The sequence below is a fragment of the Humulus lupulus genome, chromosome 1 (assembly GCF_963169125.1).
Source record: "Humulus lupulus chromosome 1, drHumLupu1.1, whole genome shotgun sequence".
In the NCBI taxonomy this organism is placed as follows: domain Eukaryota; kingdom Viridiplantae; phylum Streptophyta; class Magnoliopsida; order Rosales; family Cannabaceae; genus Humulus; species Humulus lupulus.
The window spans coordinates 238,652,213-238,674,852 of NC_084793.1; the positions used below are offsets into that span (position 1 = coordinate 238,652,213).

General features: G+C 31.3%; 1 protein-coding gene and 2 long non-coding RNA genes across 5 annotated transcripts; all 3 read left to right on the forward strand.

Moving 5' to 3' along the window:
* The first annotated feature begins 965 nt into the window (after window positions 1-965).
* LOC133830071 (regulatory-associated protein of TOR 1-like) lies at window positions 966-2,864 on the forward strand. Of its 3 annotated transcripts, XM_062259995.1 has the most exons (4): window positions 966-1,923; window positions 2,007-2,142; window positions 2,528-2,629; window positions 2,745-2,864. In XM_062259995.1, exons 2-4 carry the CDS (start codon window positions 2,077-2,079, stop codon window positions 2,817-2,819), a joined length of 243 nt encoding a protein of 80 aa, XP_062115979.1. In that variant the 5' UTR covers window positions 966-1,923; window positions 2,007-2,076; the 3' UTR covers window positions 2,820-2,864. The 3 variants fall into 3 exon arrangements, with proteins under 3 accessions (XP_062115979.1, XP_062115971.1, XP_062115963.1); XM_062259987.1 differs by having other exon boundaries at window positions 966-2,142; XM_062259979.1 differs by lacking the exon at window positions 2,745-2,864 and having other exon boundaries at window positions 1,995-2,142; window positions 2,528-2,565.
* A 470-nt stretch (window positions 2,865-3,334) lies between these two features.
* On the forward strand, window positions 3,335-9,322 carry LOC133804594 (uncharacterized). The gene is made up of 9 exons (XR_009878547.1): window positions 3,335-3,808; window positions 3,928-4,024; window positions 4,679-4,760; window positions 4,867-6,692; window positions 6,919-7,014; window positions 7,091-7,155; window positions 7,795-7,921; window positions 8,514-8,594; window positions 9,279-9,322. It is a non-coding gene; the product is annotated as an uncharacterized LOC133804594 (long non-coding RNA).
* A 246-nt stretch (window positions 9,323-9,568) lies between these two features.
* On the forward strand, window positions 9,569-10,787 carry LOC133804601 (uncharacterized). Its single transcript, XR_009878552.1, has 2 exons — window positions 9,569-9,641; window positions 10,557-10,787. It is a non-coding gene; the product is annotated as an uncharacterized LOC133804601 (long non-coding RNA).
* The last annotated feature ends 11,853 nt before the right edge of the window (window positions 10,788-22,640 follow it).

Sequence of the window (22,640 nt, forward strand, 5' to 3'; positions counted from 1 at the left end):
ACAACTATCATAACATATGCTCGTATGACCGAAATTAGAATGACACTTTATACTTTTTCGTGCAAAATCTAAGAAATTTTTTAAAATATTCTAAGTTTGTTGCATGGTTTCCCTTATTTTTCTCGTGTGTTTACATACTGTCATATGCTCTGCTTCTTAGTATCTTATATGTCCCCCAAGTGATTGAGTAGCTTAAGGTGCTCGTTCACTTGCCATAGACCAATACCTGTTCGGACCTTACGGCTCGCGTACTTATAATTAACTTATGAAAATATAGTAAAACAACACACGTAACGAGCAAATACTTGTAAAAAATACAATAATTGGCAAGAATAACTATCTGTAGATAGTTCCTTTTATTTTCATAAAGAATGGACAAATTCGTGCCTAAACGAGTGATCAAATGATCTCACACTTATAAACGACCAGCAAAATAATTGACCGACCATTGTTCAAAGCTTGTAAAAATAAAAATTAATACAAGTCATTCTGTAAAAATAAATGTTCATTAATAATACTTGCACATGTGTTCTCCATTCCAAAAGCGAGGGACAAGATCTCCGTTTAAGCGAGCAAGTTCATACGATCCCGGTTGATGAATTTCTTGAATTTGATATGGATTTTCCCAGTTTGGCCCAAGGACTCCAACAACTCGGTTGCGAGTATTGAGGAAAACCCTTCTAAGTACCAAATCTCCTAATGCAAACTTTCTCTCGTATACTTTGGAGTTAAAATATCGAGCGACCTTTTGTTGATGAGCTGCTACTCGTAGCAGAGCCTTCTATCTTCGTCCTTCTATCATATCTAATGATTCCATTTGCAACTGGTGGTAAGTCACTACACCAAATACCTCTTTTCATAACATAAAAGAATAATAGTACTGAAAAAGTATTATGGTATACTTATATGTGGTAAAAGGAAAAAATGGCGGTAAATTATTTTGGGTGCCTGCCTATTATATTTTTTCATAGCTAATTCTTTTTTAATTACATTGTTTTATTATTTTCCCTGTTTTCTTCAATCCCCGTTTTCTTCTTCGGCTACGTCTCCGAAGTCAATCCCCCGCATATACTCTCTCTCTCTTCTTTTTTTTCTTTCTTTCTTTCTATGGTTTCCTCTTCTCTGACAAAATCCTATTTTGCTCAAATCTTCTTCCTCCCGACCTAGGATTTTCAGAGAAGTCTGTTGGGCTTTCTAGGGTTTCTCGAGCTGGATCCATGCACTGCTGGTTCAGCGGCTTCGTTGACAACTAAATCATTCTTGTATTCCATTTCTTTTTTCTTCTTGAATCTTTCTGGCGTTCTGGTGTTCATTGGTTGAATTGTTTTTAGTTATGGTTTCTCGATTGAGGAAGGGTTGATTGATGTCTTCTTGAGCTGTTGGTTCTGTTTACTGAGGCCTTTTTCGATTTGAATGTCATTGGGGGATTTGATGGCCTCCAGGTTTTCGCAATCTTTGGTGGCGGTTGTTTCGAAACAGTTGGAAGAAGAGTACGTTTCGAGCCATGATGATGTTGATTTAAGTTCGCAAAGAGTGGATTCGGAGACTGCCACTACCACGAGTATGGCTTATTTGCCTCAAACAATGGTTTTGTCTGAATTTCGGCATGAGGCTTGTCTTCCCATCGGTCCATCAGGTAGTGGGTTAGTCTCAAAATGGCGACCTAAAGATGAGTTTACTCTTATCTTTTCAACTAATTTCATTTATTTCTCTTAATTGTTTGTTGAAATGGGGTTCTGTGATGTACCTTCATCAATTTGAAATTCAGTTGATATATAACATTGGTTGTGCCAAATTGTGAGTAGAATAACTACTAGTTTTTGTGAACCTTTACTTGCAGATCCTTTTTCAATGGCACCGCAGAAAGCTCTTAAAACAATTGGGAAAAATTTGAGTGCTCAGTATGAAAGGTGGCAACCAAGGGTGAGGATATTATTGGCTTGTACAGAGTTCATATAATATTTTCTTAGATTGAATTTTATTTACCTTTGAAGATCTTTGAGCAGGCACGATATAAGGTCCAGCCTGATCCTACTATGGATGAAGTGAAGAAACTTTGTAATACATGTCGCCGATATGCCAAGTCTGAGAGGGTCCTATTTCATTATAATGGCCATGGTGTGCCTAAGCCGACTTCTAGTGGTGAAATTATAAGTTTAACTGTTTATTTTGACAATTTTATTTTAGAATTTAGTACATGATATCAACTTGTTGTTGCCTAAGCATTTAGCTTCACTGTTTAGTGAATCTCAGAGTCTTTCTGCTATAGACTTCTTTCCCTCCAATTGTATATTTATTAATAACATGTAACCACTCTTAGCCACGTGTTTAGTAGGTTGGTGTTTTATGAATGTTGTCTCACTTTTAGCAAATTTACTCTAGTCTTGTTACAGACTTGTTGCAATTCAGCCTTAATTTTATAAACTAGTTTCATAAAGTAACTGATGATTCCTGGAGCTTAGTTTGTGAACATAGTATGTAGTTTTTATTAATTTCTGTTACCTACTTCTTAAGTTTATTGTTTCAGAAGCTTCAATCTTGGTTTCAATGCCCAAATGGTAAATGGGAGCTTGCAAAAATATTGTCAATCTCAGGGACCGAATCTGTCATTGCATTGCCTGATGAGAAAGTAAGAGAGCTATTGAAACTTTTATTTTTGCAGCAAGAGCTATGGAAACTTTGAGTTGAGATTTGATTGTCTTTTTCCATTAGATGTTTGATTTATTTTAATGTTCACTTTGTAGGTTTTAAAGGTACAAACTGAAAGTTTGGTCCCAGCAAATCCTGATATCCTTGATGGTGTAGATGATCTCATGTAGCTAAGTTATCTAAATGAGGAAATCTTCCCGGTGCTGAGAATCTGGTGTGTTTTTGTTTCTATTAAATCTTTAACTTGACTGATGATTACTGAGCGGGCTGTACATAAAATATATCACAATAAATCCAGTCCATTTATGAGAAATGAATCCATTCACGCACTATTTAAGTGAAAGATGCTAAACACAAACTAATCAAAATTATGCCACATCACTTAGGGACTAAACTATAAGTTGCAATCAACATGAAGGGACTAAACTATAAGTTGCATCCATTCCATATATTTCATAAGTTAATTAAAGTATGTGATGATTCTCAATGAATCACTGATAAGTGAATTGGCTATATGGCAGTTTAGTTAGTTATATAAACTAGTTCATATACTGTAAACTTTAGGATAGAAAAGTTCAAAAATTTCTTTACTCTGTCATTATTTTGTGCAGTTTCTTCTCCAATCATTGATATCCATTCCTTTAGTTTTGGCTAAATTAAACTGATCTCATTTACTTCTCTTGTAACCAATACTGAAGACAAACAAAACATATATAAGAGATAGTAGCAAGGGAGACAAGGAGTGAACTATATATTGATTCTGTATGGAGAAATATGACTCGAGGCAAATCACCTCATCACCTCAAAATTAATTCCCAATAATCAGACCATTTTGAACTAATACTCTGTCCTTAATCCTTTTTCTTAGACAGAAAAGGTAGAAAGGAAAGGTGTTTGCCTTTTTTTTTAATAATCAAAAGCAAACAAAGGCTAGTTGTTTTTTTCTTATTTACTATTTTTATCATTTAATTTTCTTGTATCTTTTTTCTTCTTATTTACTATTTTGTTTTAGCAAGGATATATAATGGAATTTGGATTGGAAAATCTGCAGGGATCATGATGAGGCGACCTTTGGTCTTGCAGCTTGACAAGACAAACGAGGGAGCTTAGAAATACGCCGAGTTTCTTCACCTTTGCAAGAGGAGATTCACAGATTTTGGTATGTGGTGTATAACTTAAAAATAAATTTGATTCGTATCTATTTGTACATGATCAACTTGTTGCTCATTTGTTCTCGTGTTGATTTTTAGCTTGATAAATTGTGTTTACATGAAACAGGAATTGATGTTCATTTTTTAAGTTACATAATTATTTTTGCCAAAACTTGAAAAGAGAGCTGGCAATTAGGAGTCAGAAAATCTGAGGTCAAATTTAGGTAAAGTTCTCGAAACATCTGATTTTTATGAATTTGATCCCAGAAACTTGGCCTTTGTTTTTGGGGAAATTTCTCATGCATGCCACTAGAATTGTTGTGTTGTTAGTTATTTGAGGAGATTACTCTGGAGTTTATTACTGTGAGCGAACGCGTAACTGCCAATCAATGTTCTGGGTGATTTTGTTCATTTAAATGATGGATGCATATACTTTCAGTTTTATTAAGTACTTTGCCTACTTGCAGGATGCTTTGAGAACTTTCCAAGGTTCTGATATTTTTCTGAGTGTAAAACTTTATCTGTCAAAATATTGCAGAAATATTGTGGAAACATTGATGAAATGTAAGAAATATCAATTTAATTTTGAAAAGTATCAAATAAAACACAAAAGAAACAATTTAAATCATATTTTTTAATATGAAAACATAATTGATAGAGACTCTTGTAAGTAATCTTTGTAGAGTATCTTGTAACCACTTTAACATCATTTATGATTTTAGCAACTATAGAATGAAATCTTGTGATAGTGACTACTCTGAGGTTATGATGGTTTGTTGTGGACTCTAAGGTAATAAATAGTTTGTTTCTTTTCAAATTCTCTCCATCTCCACCTTTCTTTTGTGAGCTCATATGTTTCTATATTTTTGCATCTAAAGGAGTTTGCAAGAACTCTCTTTTGTGTTACTGCTGCCAGATTCAGAGGATGCAATTTCATCTAGTTCTTCCTTTTAAAAAGGGGTACACATTTGGCTTTTTATCCTGATAGATTTTGTTGTTACAAACCTTAAGATTGACTGCTTTATATTAACTTCATTGTTATATTAACTGGTTTGTTTACATGCAGGAGTCTTCCATTTTAAATGAGCACATAGTTGTGCTGTTGCCTGGAGCTATTTATGCTCTTTCTGCTGGTTATAAGGTATTTGGTGATCTATCCTAGTGCTAGCAGGCTATAAATTTATACATCCAGTTATCACTACAAAACTAAAACTAGATAATTGTTGTTGTAGACGAAAGAACTTGAGCAGGACTCGATGCACGGGCTTTTTGAATGCTCCATTGATGTACTTGTGAATATTGATCAGGTTTCCTCTGTTAATGTACTGGGGTTTTGTATCATTTCGTTCAATTTTCTCTTTTGCTTTTCTTTGTGATTTTTTTTCTTGTTTATATTAGAAATTATATCTTTTTTCCTCATTAGATGAATGTTACATGTATGTATATATGCATTGCTGATTTGGGCCATCTCAAATTCCATGGATATGTAGAAGAAGATAATTGTGATCATATAGTCTAGTAAAGCATGCCACCCTGTATGCACCAGTTTTTTCTGGCTGTATACTTGATATTTCTTTCTGTATGTAATGAATTAGATGCTAATTTTTTTAGCAACAATTATCTGGTGGGTTATAGTAGCAATATCAATTTTTAACTTCAGAATGTTTGATTAAAAAAGGTATTTTAAACAATCACGAGAAATTCAAGGCAGATTGGGTACTTTGTGTATATTTTTTTTACCAAATATGTATTATATTAACTTGATGTGGAACTAGTCTTTATGTGTGTCATATACTCCCAAGGATCTCTTTGGCACTACACTACAGATATATAATACTAGAAGAACCATATATTATTTATATTAGAGGATCTCTTTGGCACTACACTACAGGCCTGCAATGACACTAATCATTTATATTATCATGGTTTTTATTCCAATCAGTATATTGTGCTCTGCATTTTGTATAATAAAGATATTTTTTATACATTTTTTATCTATAAAAGTAATGCATGATAAGAACCATGATAAGTTTTAGTTAATTTAACCATGTATATTTTAAGAATCATTTCATAGTAATATCATAGAACTTAGATAATTCAGCCTTCTTTTGGACAGTCCAACCTCTCATTATTACTTCTTGAGTAAGATTTTTTATTTTTGGTTTCTGTACAGTTTTCCAATTTGTGGATTTTGTTTTTTAGATTTTTTATTAGTCTTATGACTTCCAACACTTTGGTTTTGAGGGTACTGCAAGAGTACTGATAGAGTGGCTATTAAGCATGTGAACAATTGAATAGTAATTAGTACTAGACCTTATATGCCTAAATTAGTATTGCACATAACGTTCTGCATACAAGAAACAGATGGCAGAAAATGAAATAGATTTTCTTTTGCTTGTGGCTGCAACTAAAGTTGAATGATTAAGCATAAAGTATGATTGAGTTCTTCTATATCATATATAGACCTTTTCTTCAAAAATCATAAACTTGACACTAAAGCCAAGAGTTTAGAACACAAACAGGAAACAGAAATTTAAGACATACCAGAAACCGTCTCCTCAAAATTTCATACTAACATTAACTTCTTTAATTTTTCCCCTGCTGTAAGTGTTTTACATTAGATTGTGTTGTTTCATTGGTTCACATTCTCTCTGTTCTTGTTGTTTCTCCTAATCTTGCTTGCTGTTTTGAACTTGTGTATATTCTTAGTTTGTTAATTTTCACTATCTTTATAAGAAATTTAACCAAAAGATCTTAGTTAAACTAGATTTTTTATATTTAGATTTGATTTATACATGTCTCTAATGTTTTTTGCAGCCACATGTTGACTTTGGATTAAAAGTACTTGGTGCAAATGCTATGTCCATTCCTGGCCTATATGGGTTTGTCCAGGTAGAGTACTCATTTAAATTTCGTTGATTGAGGCTTAGTTGAATAAACACATAAATACATGCATCCATCTTATAGACAAACATAATTTTCTGATAGTACATATTAATCCTAATATAGTAACTAAATGAATATTGCTTGCAGTTTTTACTTATCTTTTTTTTATTATTCAGAGATGTTTCATTATGTTCCTTAATACTATTTCTTTTATTATTATTTTCAGCCTCAGGAAATGATTAAAGATCAAGTTGCAAACATGTATTTATGGCTTAAATCTCTAGAAGTACAAAGTATGGATCCAACAAAGTAACGATCTGAGCCCAAGGTCAGTATACATTTTCTTTTTCAGTCATGCTTTTTGTAGTTATGAAGTTTAGGTATCTCTTTTTCCATTATTTCAGGTAAGGCATCTAGGACACTTAGCTGGTGGTGCTTTAACCAATGCATTGGGTGCTGGAATAAAATGGTAAGCAATATAAATCAACTAGTGAAGGGTTCAACTCTGTTTATTTTAGTCTAAACAATTATTGTTCCAATGTTGAAGAGTCATGCTAATTCAACAACATTATGGGAAAGAATCTGCAGGCATAAGAAACCTGTTGTAGAACCTAGACAATCTTCTTTGTTTTCTGAGTCACTTGAGGTTACTTACATTAGTACTAGCTATATAGACATTATAAGCAAATAGGATTGGCGATTTAAAGTGATCACTTGTATGTCTAGTGTTTTTGTATCTGAACTTCAAGATGGTTAAGTTCTTGGATTAGTTTTTCTGCCTTTGCTCTTTTGAATTCTGATTCTGGCTCTATGTTAGAATCATTTAAGCTGGTAAGTGTTACTTCATGTTAAGTTAATGTACATATAAGCATCAACATCTTTTGGGAATATACATATTTTTGTAACATTATCTTGTAAACTGGTCTGTTTTGATGATATTTTGTAAAATGGCTTCTAGACTATAGATATAATATCAAATACATAAGCTATCATGCTAAATAATTACAAAAAATGCAGGAAGTTTTAACTGTTACATATTTGATAAGATTTATACATAGCCTATATATATATAGGCTACTATAATCATCAATTCTGGTGTGCTTGATAGGTAAGGATGGTGGTTGATGAGAGCTCAGGAGGATTTGGTTTCACAGGGAAGAATGAGATTATAAATGGGAAGGCAGCTGTAATTGGGTTCTTGCTGTTGTTGGATTTTGAGCTATTGACTAGTAAAGGTATTCTTAAGTGAACAGGCTTCTTGGACTTTATTTATTCTATTTCAAATGCTTTGCAATAGTCTCAGGAATTAATCATATTCCTCTGAAATGAGATGAGGAAGTTTTAAAGGCTTTGTTGAGTTCACTGTGTTTTTATGTTATAATCTTTCTTTATGTTATTGTTTTGTGTAGAAACTAGGATGATCTATATAGTTTCTTCTTCTTCATGTTTTCTACAGTATATATCTTTTACCAAACTGTACAATAACGCTTTTGAAGTAATGAAAATGTGTTTTTATTTTTTTACTTTTGGACATATCACTCTGTTTGTTTGTTTTTCTTTTCTGCTTACATAGCCAGTTAGGTGGATAAGTTAATATTTATCTATTACATATTTGGTTTTGAAAAGTAGTGGATACAATAAGTTACTAAAGAGTAACTGAAATAATAAGTTACCTGGCAGAAGAATAAATTCAGATTTTTTAAAAATGTATTCTCTAAATTGGAGCCTCTTTAGAGAAATTTTGTTTGACCAACAGCATGCATTAAACTTTTCCAGCTGTTTTGACTGTTAATTTCAGTATTTTGATTTTTTTGTACAATTTTTTAGGACTTGGCATTTGGTTTATCACTTTCAGCACTGCTTGGGGATAATATCTACAACTTTGGCGAGCTGCTGGCACATCCTATTGTAAGAATATCTCTGCCTTACTCTCTGTGTGTGTGTATTTTTTCCCTTCTTTCTACTCAACTTGCCTTAGTTGCTCTACTTTTTTTTCCCATTTTACAATTGGGAATATTTCATGTGTGAATGTGCTTGTGATGTGTAACAATTTTCCATTTTGGTGATTTAAAGTTCATTTGAAACCAAATAGAACTTAAAGAAAATGCTGATTTTGAAGACACGTACAATATAGATATTTTTAAGCATACCTGGAAATTTTGAACATAACAGATGCATTGTTCTTGTGAATATAGAATCGACCATAAGACATGGTTTGTGTGAATTGGATGGGAATTTTTTAACATGCACATACAAAGCATTTTTCTTGATATGTGTATATAACTGGTGTTATCATGTCATTTGTTGTTGCTTTATTGGTATTCATGTAAACAGCCCCTTGGCTGGGTTTACTTCCCATTGCTGATGGGCAACTATTACATTCTCAAGATGGTGGAGATAGTCCAATTCTCAGTCTCTTTAAATTAGTCACTGCTGCAATATTATCTAAGCCAGGGTGCCCAAATCCAACCTCTTTCAGCACCCTATGATTTTCCATTATGTCATATTTTATATATTTCTTTGAAGTAGAACCTGTTTTATGGTCTCTACAGAGATTTCTTTGTATTAACTAGAGTTTTCCAATTTTCTCAGGAAATCAAATCCTTGTTTCCTGCCGATTGCAGTCCATTCTAAGCTAGTTTTGGAAATAGAGATATAGATGAAGTTGCTTCTGATGGTACATTTAGGTTTGCTTCTGATGTTGTACTTCCTTTGATAATTCTAGATATGCATGTGCTTTGGTTTCCTCTGTTTTTATAGCTTCTTTCACTGCTGCAATTTTCAACTTTTATGTTGGATGACTAATTATAAACAATGTTTAGTAAACTCAAAATTTTGTGTTTGATAATTAGTATCTAGCTTCTGTTCTGCTTCTACTTCTAGGGGTCTCTACTATTGGATTACCAAGCTTGCTGGCCCAAAATGGTCACCATTTGCTTCATGGATAACTGGCTGGTATGTAATTAATATTCTTTTTCTAACTGTTAACTTGGGAAAATGTCTTTCTTCAATTTTTTCTAGTTGACTATTTATACTCTGGCTTTGAGCTTTTAGAGTTTCATTTGGGGTTTGAGAGTGTAATGCCTATACAGTACAAAGTAACCATTAGTAAGTATAGCACATACTTTAATCTTAGCACTAGACCTTATATATATATAATTTAGTTAAATCAGTTAGTTTAGTTAAGTTATTGAGAGTAATTTTGAGCTTAGTACTAGACCTTATATGCCTAAATTAGTATAGCACATAATATTATGCATACAAGAAACAGATGGCCGAAAATGAAATAGATTTTCTTTTGCTTCTGGCTTGCAACTAAAGTTGAATGATTAAGCATAAAGTATGATTGAGTTCTTCTATATCATATATAGACCTTTTCTTCAAAAATCATAAACTTGACACTAAAGCCAAGAGTTTAGAACACAAACAGGAAACAGAAATTTAAGACATACCAGAAACCGTCTCCTCAAAACATTGATTCTTGTCATGTTTGATTTTTTATTTGATTGTTTTTCTTTATGATTTTGTTGTATAAGAAGTCAAAGTGTCATTCTGTTTTTATTCTTTAATTTTTTTGGGGATATATTGACAGAATTTAGAGTTCTGGAATGAATTCTTCCTCACATACTTTTTGATCATTGAGAATGATATATTTGTTATCTTGATACATTTCACAAGCCTTGTTTTAAGTTGCATGTTTTGTTGCTTCAGTCGTTGTTTTTCATGGTAGTACATCTTGCTATACCTTGCTGTTTCGTCAAGTTTTGGAGTTATTACAAATTTAATTAAACGTTATATTCTTAAAGGTGGAAACTAGCTTAAGTCTTATGTTCTTAATAATAAAATGACTTTTTTTTTTACAATGTGCAGGTATATTGAGATGATTTCTTTGGAGCAATTCTTGACAACATTTGTAGTTGAGGCCTTTAGAATGGAAGAATGTAATTCACTAATTTTTGTATACATTTCTTGTTTTGTATTTAGTGATAAAGGAATCTGAATTGGGCATAAATTATGTTGTAATATGATGTCTTATGCCTAGACTAGTAGACTAAATATTGTAATTACATTTGAGTAATTAATAAAAATCTATTTATGCTACCTTATTTGGCTTCAACTTTCATATTTGTTTTCCTAGTTTTGTGTAAGTAAAAAAATATTATGTTTCTCTAAGCTAATATAACACATGTGTTATACCAAAGTGTAGTATAACACAAAAAATGTGTTATATAATCGACTATAAATAACATAATTAAACACTTATCTATATATATTAAAATAACACAGAAATGGTGTTATCGTTGATAGTACAATAACACATCTGTATAACACTGATAAAGTGTTATGTAAAGTACCCTGACCTACAATAACATAGTCGGTCTTAACACATCAGAAAGTGTTATCGTTTGTTTTGATAACACATTTTCGGTGTTATTAAACACATTTTTTATTGTAGTGAGTATTTTGATCACATGCTAGCCTTCGATGCGAGGGTGTATCTAACTCAACTGGTAGCATGAATTATTACCATATGCTAAGGAAAATGGTGTACGACCTGTTGCTGTTCGGTATGTTGTTTTGTACGACCAGAGAACTTCTGGTAATTCTTCTGGCCAAGCTCCCTTTGCCTGTTCGATTAATTTTTTAGGGTGTCCTTTATCTTCTTATTCACAACTTTGACTTGTCCAATTGCTTTCAGATGGGCAACTGATGAGAAGTTTTTAGTTATACCATGTCATTCGCAGAAATCAGTGAATAGGTCACTAACGAATTGTGTGCCATTGTCTGATATTATTTTATTTGGTAGTCCATATCGACACGCTATGTTTTTGAAGACAAAATCTAGCACTTTATTGGTTGTGATTGTTGCAAGCAGTTTAGCTTCTACCCATTTGATGAAGTATTCGACAGCTACTACTGCATATTTCACACCTCCTTTTCCCTTTGGTTATGATCTGATTAGGTCTATTCCCCAAATCGCAAATGGCCAAGGACATTGCATATGCTTCAGTTCATTTGGGGCTACTCGAGGTATTTTGGAGAATCGTTGGTACTTGTTGCATTTTTTCACAAATTTTGTTGCATCCTAATTCATTGTAGGCCAAAAGTAATCTTGTCGTGGAATCTTTTTTGATAAACTCTGCCCCCCAGCGTGGTCTCCGCAAAACCCTTCATGTACTTCTTATAATAGCTCCTTAGCCTTTACTTTGGGAATACATCGTAGAAGTGGCATTGAATATCCTTGTAGATACAAAATTCCATCCATTAGAATAAAATGGGTGGTCTGTCCTTATAGTTACTTCGATTCATTCTTATTTATTGGCAATATTTCCTAGTCGAGGTATTGGATAATAGGAGTCATCCAGGTATCAGTTGTATGTATAACCAGGGTGGAATCGCCTTCTTGTATGCTAAAGGTTGATATTCGATAGGTACTATGCTTAGCATATCTGAGTCTTTGGAACTTGCTTGGCCAATTCGTCAGCATTGACATTCTGGTCACAGGGGATTTGCTGCAATGTTTATTTTTTCTAATTGTCCTAACAAGTCTTTTGATTTGTTTAGATATGCGACCATTTTCAATCCATTGGCCTAATATTCTCCCAGAATATGATTAACGACTAATTGTGAATCACTGTATACCTCTAGTGATTTTACACTTAACTCCTTGGCTAGTCTTAATCCCGTGAGTAGGTCTTCATATTCAGCTTCATTATTGAACGCAACAAATCCAAATATAATTGCACAGTGAAACCGATGCCCTTCTGGTGTTACAAGGAACAATCCTGCCCTGGAATTGTGCTCGTTGGAAGACCCATCGACAAATAGCTTCCAAGCTGGAATTTCTGCTCCCACTTGTGTTCAGGTGTCTCCTCACACATGGGGAGATTAGTGAACACGGCTAAAAAATCTGCTAATGACTGGTCCTTCATTGTTGTTTGTGGTGAGTAAGTAATTTCAAATTGTCCTAACTCCACAGACCATTTTAATAGTCGACCATTAGCTTCTTGTTTTTGTAAGACTTGACGTAATGGCTGGTCGGGGAATACTATTATGGGGTGAGCTAGAAAATATGGTCGCAGCTTTCATGACGCTATTACCAAGCAGTAAGCTAATTTCTCAATAGATGGATATCGTGATTCTACTCCTACTATCCTTTTACTTATATAATATACTACTTTTTGGACACTATTTTCTTCTCTAATCAAAACATCACTCACAAGATATTCTATTATCGCTAGATAGATGTACAAAGTTTCTCCCTCGATTGGTTTGGATAGAACGGGGAGGTTGAGCCATATGTTTCTTGAGTGCCTGAAAGGCTTGATCGCACTCTACTGTCCATTGAAACTTCTTCTTTCCCCTAAGCAGATTGAAAAATAGGACACACTTGTTGTTGGACATTGAAATAAATATGCTTAGGGCAGCAATTCTTCCTGTTAGACTTTGTACATCTTTAATCTTGGTGGGGGATTTCATGTCAATCAACGCTTGATTCTTTTGGAGTCGGATCATGGAAGTTCTTGGGGTTCATAGTGAATTTTTGGGAAATAATTATAATAATATATTTTCAAATATTGTAAAATAGGGTAAATACTCATTTGATACCATGTGTTTTATCGAAATACTTACTTGGTGCCTTATGTTTTCAATAATTCTCATCTGGTACCTTGTAATTTGAAATCGTACATATTTGGTATGCCAGACTTAAAGTTTATCAATGTGATCAAACTGTCCTCAATTATATGAGTTTCAAATTCAAATTTAATTAGTTCGGTTCAAATTACATATAACTAAGGGCAGTTTGGTCATAATGATAAAATTGTTAAAATTTGAGTATAGTGTACCAAATATGTACAATTTGAAATTATAGGGTACCAGATGAGCATTATTGAAAATAATAAATAACATTTTTGCCTCCTCAACTTTTGACACAACCAGATTGTGCCCAATAAAATATACGGTCTGTTAAAATTTCCCCCTAAACTGTTGATACTATCAAATCGTGGTCCTTGTTACAATTTCCATAAAATAATTAGCATTTTTGTCCCCCTCGAACTTTGACAACTACCAAATTGTGTCTCCTTTAATTATAAAAATTTTAAAACCTATTTCTCTATTAGTTCTTAAAAAATTAAAGAAAAATTAATAAAAAAAGTTCAATAAAAGACTAAAATTATTTAAAATTCCTTTTAAATACATTTAAGTTTAAAAAAAAATTTAGAAGAAAAACTAAAAAGTTACAATAAAAAAATATATATTACCTTCTTCTTTATTGTTTTTTATTAATTTTTCTAATTACTTTCTATTCTTTCATTTTTGCCCCCAAAAATCATTTTAAAAATTATATGTATAAAATATTATAAATTTAAATGTACTAATTGTAAAAGAAATATATAAACTTAATTAATTAAAAACATTGGGACAAAAAAATGAAAGAATAGAAAGTAATTAGACAAATATATTAAAAAAGAATAAAAAGAATAAGGGAATATTTTTTTATTTGTAACAATTTAGTTTTTCTTTTAAAAAATATTTTTAAACTTAAATATATTTAAAATGAATTTTAGTCTTTTATTGAGTTTTTTTCATAAATTTTCTTTAATTTTTTAAGAACTAATAGAAAAATAGATTTAAAATTTTTATTATTAAATGGAGAAAATTTTGGTAGTTGTCAAAGTTCCGGGGGGGGGGGGGGGGATGGTAATTATTTTATGTAAATCATTATAAGGGGCACAATCTGATAGTATCAATAGTTCATGAAGAAATTTTAACAAATCGTATATTTTAGGGGGCACAATCTAGTGGTGTCAAAAGTTTAGGGAGCAAAAATGATATTTATTCTATTGAAAACATAAGGTACCGAGTATGTATTTTGATAAAATACAGGGTACCAAATAGTTATATTCCCAATAAATTATCATTATTATATGAGTTTTTTTAGCTGCCGTCCTCATTCTTTACACTTTGTAACACTTAGGTCCCGAAAGTTCATTTTGTATCAGTTATGTCCCAAACCTTTTCAAATCTTATCATTTAGGTCCTTGAATGCTATTACATTTATTTTTTCTTTCAAAATACATAAATAAAATATAAAAAAGGTGAATCAATCTTAATAAAAATTAGACTACTTAATTTTTTACAATACCAAATATGACATTGCAAAAAAAATTATATTCATGACATTTTAAAAAATATTTAATAGTTTTACAAATTAAATTAATTTTTCATTAAAAAAGTCTTACCTATATATTTTTTAATATTAATAACTGAACTATCACGAGATTATCAATATTTATTATGTACATATTTATTTTTATTTTATAATTTTTTTCTATAATGCAAATTATAACAAAACATAGATATGCATATGCACATAAATAACATTATATACACTATTAAGTTAAAAAAAAATATGAAATAAACAAGTATAAACATAATAAAAATTGATAATAACAAGATAATTGAGATAATATAGTTATTAGTATTAATTGTAAAACAAAAATGTAGGTAATAATATATTTTTTAATGAAACATTAATTTAATTTAAAAAAAATATTAAGTATTATTAAAAATGTTATGAAAATATTTTTTTCTCAAGTTATGTTTGTTATTATCATAAATTAAATGTCCAAATATTTTTAAAATGATTTACCATTTAATTGTATTTTTTATGTATTTTAAAAGAAATGATAAATAAAAATATCAGTTAGGGACATAAATAATACAATTTGAAAATGTTGGGGCCTAACCAATAAAAAATTAACTTTTGGGACCTAAATGTTACAAATTGTAAAGAATGAGGGCTGTAACTGAAAAAACTCTTATTATAATAACATTTAATACAAAACTAGATATTTAATAGTTATATTCCATCAAGAATAAACAAGTTTCTTCTCAAATCATTGATGTGTGATTTGAATAATATTATAAATGTTTTATATCTTAAATATGGTAGTTTGTGATCTAAAATGTATCGTATTATTTAAAAAAAAACATAAACAAAGTTTTGGTTTAATTTTTTTTTATTACGTTTATGTCATTCTTTTATATATAATATTGTTTATTTATTTAAAATTTATATGACATTAATGAAAACTTAATAAAAATAATTAGTAAATTTTTTACATGTAGTATTTATATGTTTTCTCACTAATGATATTTATATAAAATAAGAATTTAGTAGGATTGACATTATCCTAAAATTATAAAGGACACTTATCTTACGTTAGATAGATTTTTTTTTTTTTTTTTTTTTTGAGAAAAAGGCGTATCTTTCTAGTGATGAGAATCTTGAAGTACAAAAGTCTCAATACAAAAAGGAATTTACACTACAACATCAACATAATTTTGAATTAGTGACATCTATATTCTCTCCCCACAAAAAACAATTAGTATATTCTCTATAAAAAAAAATGTCATAATAATAATGATAATAATAATATTTTAGGACATTTGATCAAAATATGTCACTTTATGAGAACAAATCACATCTGAATAATAATTAGTATTTATTATATGTAATAATTAAATTATTTTAGAAACATTTGATTGAAAAAATGTCACGCAAGATTTTGTTAAAAAAAAAAAAAAAGCATTTAAGCAGATATGAATCAAAGTTTTACATGATTCAGCATCTGATGAATATTGACTGGACTGTTCCAACTTCCCTACCATGAAATTATCAACCTGATCACTCAACCGAACCAGAAAAATGATTATCGTTTCTTTATAGCAGTCAATTGGTTAAGTATCCAATATTCATATTTCGATAAAATATATATTTATTTGAGGAAATCTTCTATTCATGGTATATCTGAGAAATTAGATAAAAAATTATTCAGGACATACTAAAATATATCAATAGTGGCATTGTAAAAATGACACAAATTGTTACATTTAATGACATTTTATAATATCACTGAAATAATTTTTAAACGACTATTTTGAAGTGTCACTAGTGAAATTTTTTAGTGCTTTGTTACTTATTATTATTTTTATTTCACAAATATATAATAAGAGTCTATATGTAATTTTGACAAAGAAAATATAATTTCATAATCCTAATTCGTTTCATAAATTAAATAATAACTAAATAGATATTGGCATAAGATGATAATAAAAATTTTGAATACATAAATCAAACTTCGCAAAAATTATTAAAACAAACATGATTTATCGAAATTAGTGCAAAATATTAATATGAAAGAAAGTCAAAATTATTGAGTTTCTTCGTCTATTTCATTTGTATCAAATGATATCGATGTATTAATTAATAATTATGTCTTGCATATTTGTCATAACTGAACTAATATCTCCATGCCCAACATCATTAGTTATACTACAAACCTTAGTTTGAAAATAAGACTACATTCTTGTTGTGTGATTTCATGTTCTTATTATAATAAGAAAAAAAATACTAGTTTGGCTCGTGTTTTTTTGAATGTGTCATCGACCCCTGTATTTTGTTAATTTAGAATCAGACTCCTTGTTTCATAAAATGAATCAAAATAGTACCTAGACATGATTTTGGTCAAAATATTTTCAAATATAATCTTTCATTCTTAGTTCATTGACCACCTTCTCTGCTTTTCTGAAGGTATTGCATCGCCAACGACCTAAGAATCAATCTTACAATTGAAAATATTTTGACAAAAATCGGGTCTAGTGTACTATTTGATTCATTTTGTAAAACATAGGATTCGAATTGTCATTTAACAAAACACAGGGGCTGATTGCATATTCAGGAAAAAAATATAAGGGCCAAAATTATATTTTCCTTATAGTAATCTCTAGGATTTAAATTCAGAGTAACATGTAATCCTTCATGTTTGAGGTCTTCCACATACATTACTTGTTTCACTTGATAAGCTAGTAGAAAAGGCTCATCTTCATCCATAAATTTTGAAAAGTTGAGTCTTCTGCAATCTTTCTTTGCTTTTATACCACTTCTTGAAATTTAATCACACTTAAGTAATACAACACAATTTTCCAAAGAATAATCTAGTTCTATAATATCATATAATACTCCATAACTTGTTACATATTAAAAAATAGGATTTGGATCCCTATTACTTGCGAAAATTTGAGTATTGGTACTCTTAATAACTCAACTATTTTGCGTTCTTAACTTCTTTTTAAATTCTATTCTCTAAAAACTAAATTGTTTATTAGATATTTTATAAATTTAATGATAATATTATTTGGTTCTTTTGCCAAACATCTTCAATCTTCAATAACTCGATTATCCTATAATTCTTCTAGCTATATGATTTGACAAAAAATAATGACTAAACTCAATGTGTGTGAATTCATTAGCTTAATGCAAACATTATGTATTTAAAAAGCTTACCTTTTCAGCAAACATTGAAGATTTTTTTTTGCTATGAATTTGGTCTATGGTCATTGGTATTTGACGAGGGTTTTGTTGTGTGTAGTGATATTACGATGCTCTCTACAAATTGAATTAGTATTAGTCATAATAATGTGATGTTTCAAGTTTTTATTATTAGATATATAAGAAAAAACAAATACACAATAACTGAGTCTATTACATTGCAATTAAATAATACTATTGATGTGTCTTCGCTTTAGTATCCCAAAAACATACTTGATGACGTGGCATGACAAATTGACATGTGGCAACAAGAAACATTAAACTCACTAGCCCTGGTTGAATGGGCACGACCAGTAGATGAAGAGATGCCTCCTTGAATTTATCCAAGTACGCCTAAGGTTGTTGATCGTAGGTGTACTAGTTAACAACATGCAACCTGCTCGAGGAAGGAACGTTGGTTGAATGAAGATTCCACAAGCAAGTTTCAATGAACAACACAATCTACATTTCATGAGATAGTTATGTAACTGTATTTTGAATGTATTCTATTTCATATTCAGTTGTAAAAGACCCACATCATGCGTGTAGGGCTCATTTCACACTTGTAAGGCCCAAGGCCCACTAGAATCTTTATAAATAGGACCTCTCATTGTCATTTGAGGGGATTATTGGATCTTGAATTTCTAGACTTTCTCTAGAAAAAGAACTTACATACATAACCATTTTTGCATTGTATTTTCTAGCTTAGGCTTAAGAAACCCAGTTGACTCTGATTCATATGATTTTGAGTTTGAGACTTTCGTGATTAATAAAAGTGCAAGTGGACGTAGATCATTACCAAACATTGGGGCCAAAGTACTATAAAATTCTTTGTATCATTTACTTAAGTTCACCTATTTTCATTATTAAATCATTGTTTTAATTGACTTAGTATCTGTAGTGTCTAGGAATTTTAATTAGCTAGATAGTAGTAGCTTGTACTGTACTATTTTAGTTTTCGTGGTTATTGGTTCAAGCTGAGATTTAGTTGGAAACTCATGGAGATAATTATGGATTTTATAATTTTAGCCTATAGTTTAGAAATATTAATTTTATCATAAGGTTTGATTAATATAGCTAGTACTAGAAATGTTATTTATTATAACCTAAGCTTTAGATAGAATAATTAAGAATGTGACACTTGTCACATGTATGTTTATTAAGGATTTAAGAATTTTAGATGAATAAATTAATCAAGGAGAAACCTAGGAAGTCTAGAACCTTCCCTCAGCTATTAGGATCTCGTATTACTCACTCAAATTTATTTAAACGAACTTCAAGTGTGATGAAAGTGTGCAAAAACGTGTTTAATGTATCAGCGTAAGCCGATATATCGCAACTATAGGAGCTGATATATTGCCTATATGTTGATATGGAAAATACGTCGACTTTGTACAAATAATACCACGGAGCCTTGGGAATATGGGGAAGGAGATATATCATCTATAGGGGGCGATATATCGACTCCACGCACATATTTTGAATGTCCGTGGAATCCGATCTTGAAACATCCCTCAACAACTTGGACTTGCTCTTGAACGATTTTGACCGAGTTCTGGGCATCTGTTAAGTAGAAAACTCAATTTTTATTCATTTTAAAAGGAGTTAGTTTCACTCTTTGAACTCTATAAACAGGACTCTTCACTCAGCCATTTGCATCATCATTCAAGCACTTCTCAGAGCCTCTATGCTGCTAATTTCGTTGTAGAGAGAAACACTACGATTTTCGGGTTAAAAGCTTTCAAATCTAAGCTTCTCTAAGCACTTGGAAAGTAAGCTAGAGTGTGATTTTGGTATTGAGGTGTAGATCAAAGTTCTAAGCTGTCTAAGGTACTCTCAATCCTCAAGTTTAGTTCATTACGGTTCCTCTTATTATTTTCATTTTCTTCCAAATCCTAAGTTGTTATAATGACTTTTGGTTAGGTGTTCAATTTTCTAGAAACTTAAGGTTTTGATAAGTTTTGATCTTCATGGTTTAGATCTTCTCTTCATCTTCTGTTCTTTAGGAAACTTATGATTTTTACTGTTTGGTTTTAAGAGTTTCTAATCCCGCACTTGTCTCCAATACCCCTATTTTTGATAAGGAAAATAAGTTAGATTTTATGTGTTATGATTATGTTTATATGATATGTGTATGTATATATGTATGTTGTTTTATGCTTATATTCGCTTGGTTGCTTAGATAGAATATAAGCAAATCCTGAGATTTTTTATCATTATCGTAGGTTATAATTATGACTAAACCTACATCTAAATAGTAGTAAGAGGACCTAGATTGTTTCTATAATATACTATATTTGTGTTTAAACCTACCTCTAAATAGTAGCAAGAGGATCTAGATGGTTTCTATCACATGCTACGATAATGAGTTAATGGACGTTAATATTGTAGTCTTATGTTTTATGATTTATGTTTTAACATCTTATGATTATGATATGCTTTAGTAGTTTTTCCTTACTTGGCATTAGGTTCATTCCTTTTTTCTAGATTGTGCAGGTAAATGAGCATGGAAGGTGGGACGGATCCATGGCGGCCTCGGCATGTGTATTGGGAGAGGACTAAATGAATGGACTGATGGGAAAGATCGATGATGATGTTTATGTTTCGAGTTTATTTTATTATGTATTTATGATTTTTTGCATTTAGTATTTGAACGATTAGAATAAAGGTATAAATTTTCCTTATGATTTTATGTAATATAAATGGGATCCTGTATTTTGGATTTTCTAATAAAGATCTATTATTTTATGTATGAATTCGAAATTAATAGTTATGTTTTAGTAGTTTTAATGGTCTGAAGTCTTTAAGTTAGTCAAATCATTATAGTTGGTACCAGAGCCACGGTTTATATGCATGAAGTTCTCATTGATACACACGCAAAAGCTCTGGATCTAACCGCCAATGTAAGTGCTTTACATTATGAATATATGTTTATGTTAAGATCTAAGGTTTTAGTTAATATGTTTTCAGTCAAAATGAACGGATCTTTGACCTATCATGATATCCAAGCCATTAAGGCATTGAAAAGAGTTAGAAAGCCAAGGGATACAATAGGAGTGATAGAAAGAATCACTCAAAGATTGATCATATTTCACAAGGAGATAGTTCATCTTCTAATCGCTAGGAAAATTATGATGAGAGCCATGGAACAATATGTCCTAGTAATTAGGCTTTTTAAGGATTTTCATTCTGTAGTTTCAAAATTGGGAGAATTATAGGAGACTATGGATGATGAAGATGATTTACCGATAGCCATGAGATATTATTTTCTTATACTTAGGTTTACCTATAGGTTTGAGTTTCAATTCACCAATGAACAAAAACATAATATCCTAATGAATATTCCTCGTGGTAGTTTCGAGGCTTATGATACTGATGATTATGAGGAAATAACTGATAATATGTTAGATGAAGGGTCCTATGTAGAAGATCTTGATTTTTAGAAATTTTACCCTAGTTATGATTAGTATAGTTTCTTTATTTATTTTGAATTTATTGTTGTAATAAGTGAAAATCTTTTTCCAAATGAATAAATTTGATATTTTTGAATGGCATGTATGAGTTTGATTTTTTTTTTTTACAATCATAATTAATTTAGAATAAATTCAATAAATAATGACTGCGTTTAGTGAGGGGGGATACAAATCAATGAACCGGGTTCTGTATTGAGAATTTAGGGGGCCATAGTAGTGTGAATGATTTTACTGATCCCAGCCCTCCCTCAATATGGTTAACTTTGGAACAGCGACAAGTTTCGAGCCTGAGACTTAAGACATATAGGGTGGTTAGAAACAAACTTAGAAACTAAAAAATATGGCTTAGTAGTCTAAGTATAGAAACACACCCTAATTTATAAAGTTGGTTTACATAATTTTTCATAAGAAATCATAACAGGGAGGCCCGAGTTATGTTTGCTTAGACTAAGTTTTGCCTTAGGATGAAAATGCCCCCAGCACTGCCAACGAGACTCATGAGGTCCCTTCAGTCCGAAGAAGGGGAAAACGTGCTACCATTGCTGCTGCCAATAGAAATGCACCACCTCCGGTTGACAACAACGCTGAAATTATCCAGTTAAGGCAACAAGTAGAAGAACTACTACATCAACAACGACAACAGCCTCAGCAGCAGCCTTAGCTACAGCCTCAGCCGCAGACTCAGCCAATGGTTCAAGCACCCCAGCAAGGGCATAATGTAGGATATCCATATGGGGAATGGCCGATGGCGAACTACGCGTCTTATCCAACTCAGTACATAGAGCCAATCTACGAGCATTTCCGTAAGCAACAAGCTTCAAATTTTGAAGGGACAACCGGACCCTTTGAGGCTAAAGAATGGACCAGGAATGTAGAGCTTATTCTAGAATACATGAACCTCGGCAACACAGATCGCATATTCTGCGTTTCCTCTCTACTGAAAAAGGATGCTACAATTTGGTGGGATTTGGTACAATAGACTCATGACATCACCACCATGACTTGGGCCATATTTGTGAAGCTGTTTCACAAAAAGTAATACAACTCGGCAGTCATCGCTACGAGAGTGGAAGAGTTTGCCAGTCTGAAACATAGAAATTTGAT

What these genes read in the sequence shown, in the direction of transcription:
- LOC133830071 (XM_062259979.1), top strand. Translation starts at nt 1,852, where the DNA reads ATGGCACCGCAGAAAGCTCTTAAAACAATTGGGAAAAATTTGAGTGCT. An exon ending in ATGAAAGGTGGCAACCAAGG is followed by an intron (nt 1,924 to 1,994) that starts GTGAGGATATTA and finishes TTACCTTTGAAG; the next exon opens with ATCTTTGAGCAGGCACGATA. An exon ending in GCCTAAGCCGACTTCTAGTG is followed by an intron (nt 2,143 to 2,527) that starts GTGAAATTATAA and finishes TTATTGTTTCAG; the next exon opens with AAGCTTCAATCTTGGTTTCA.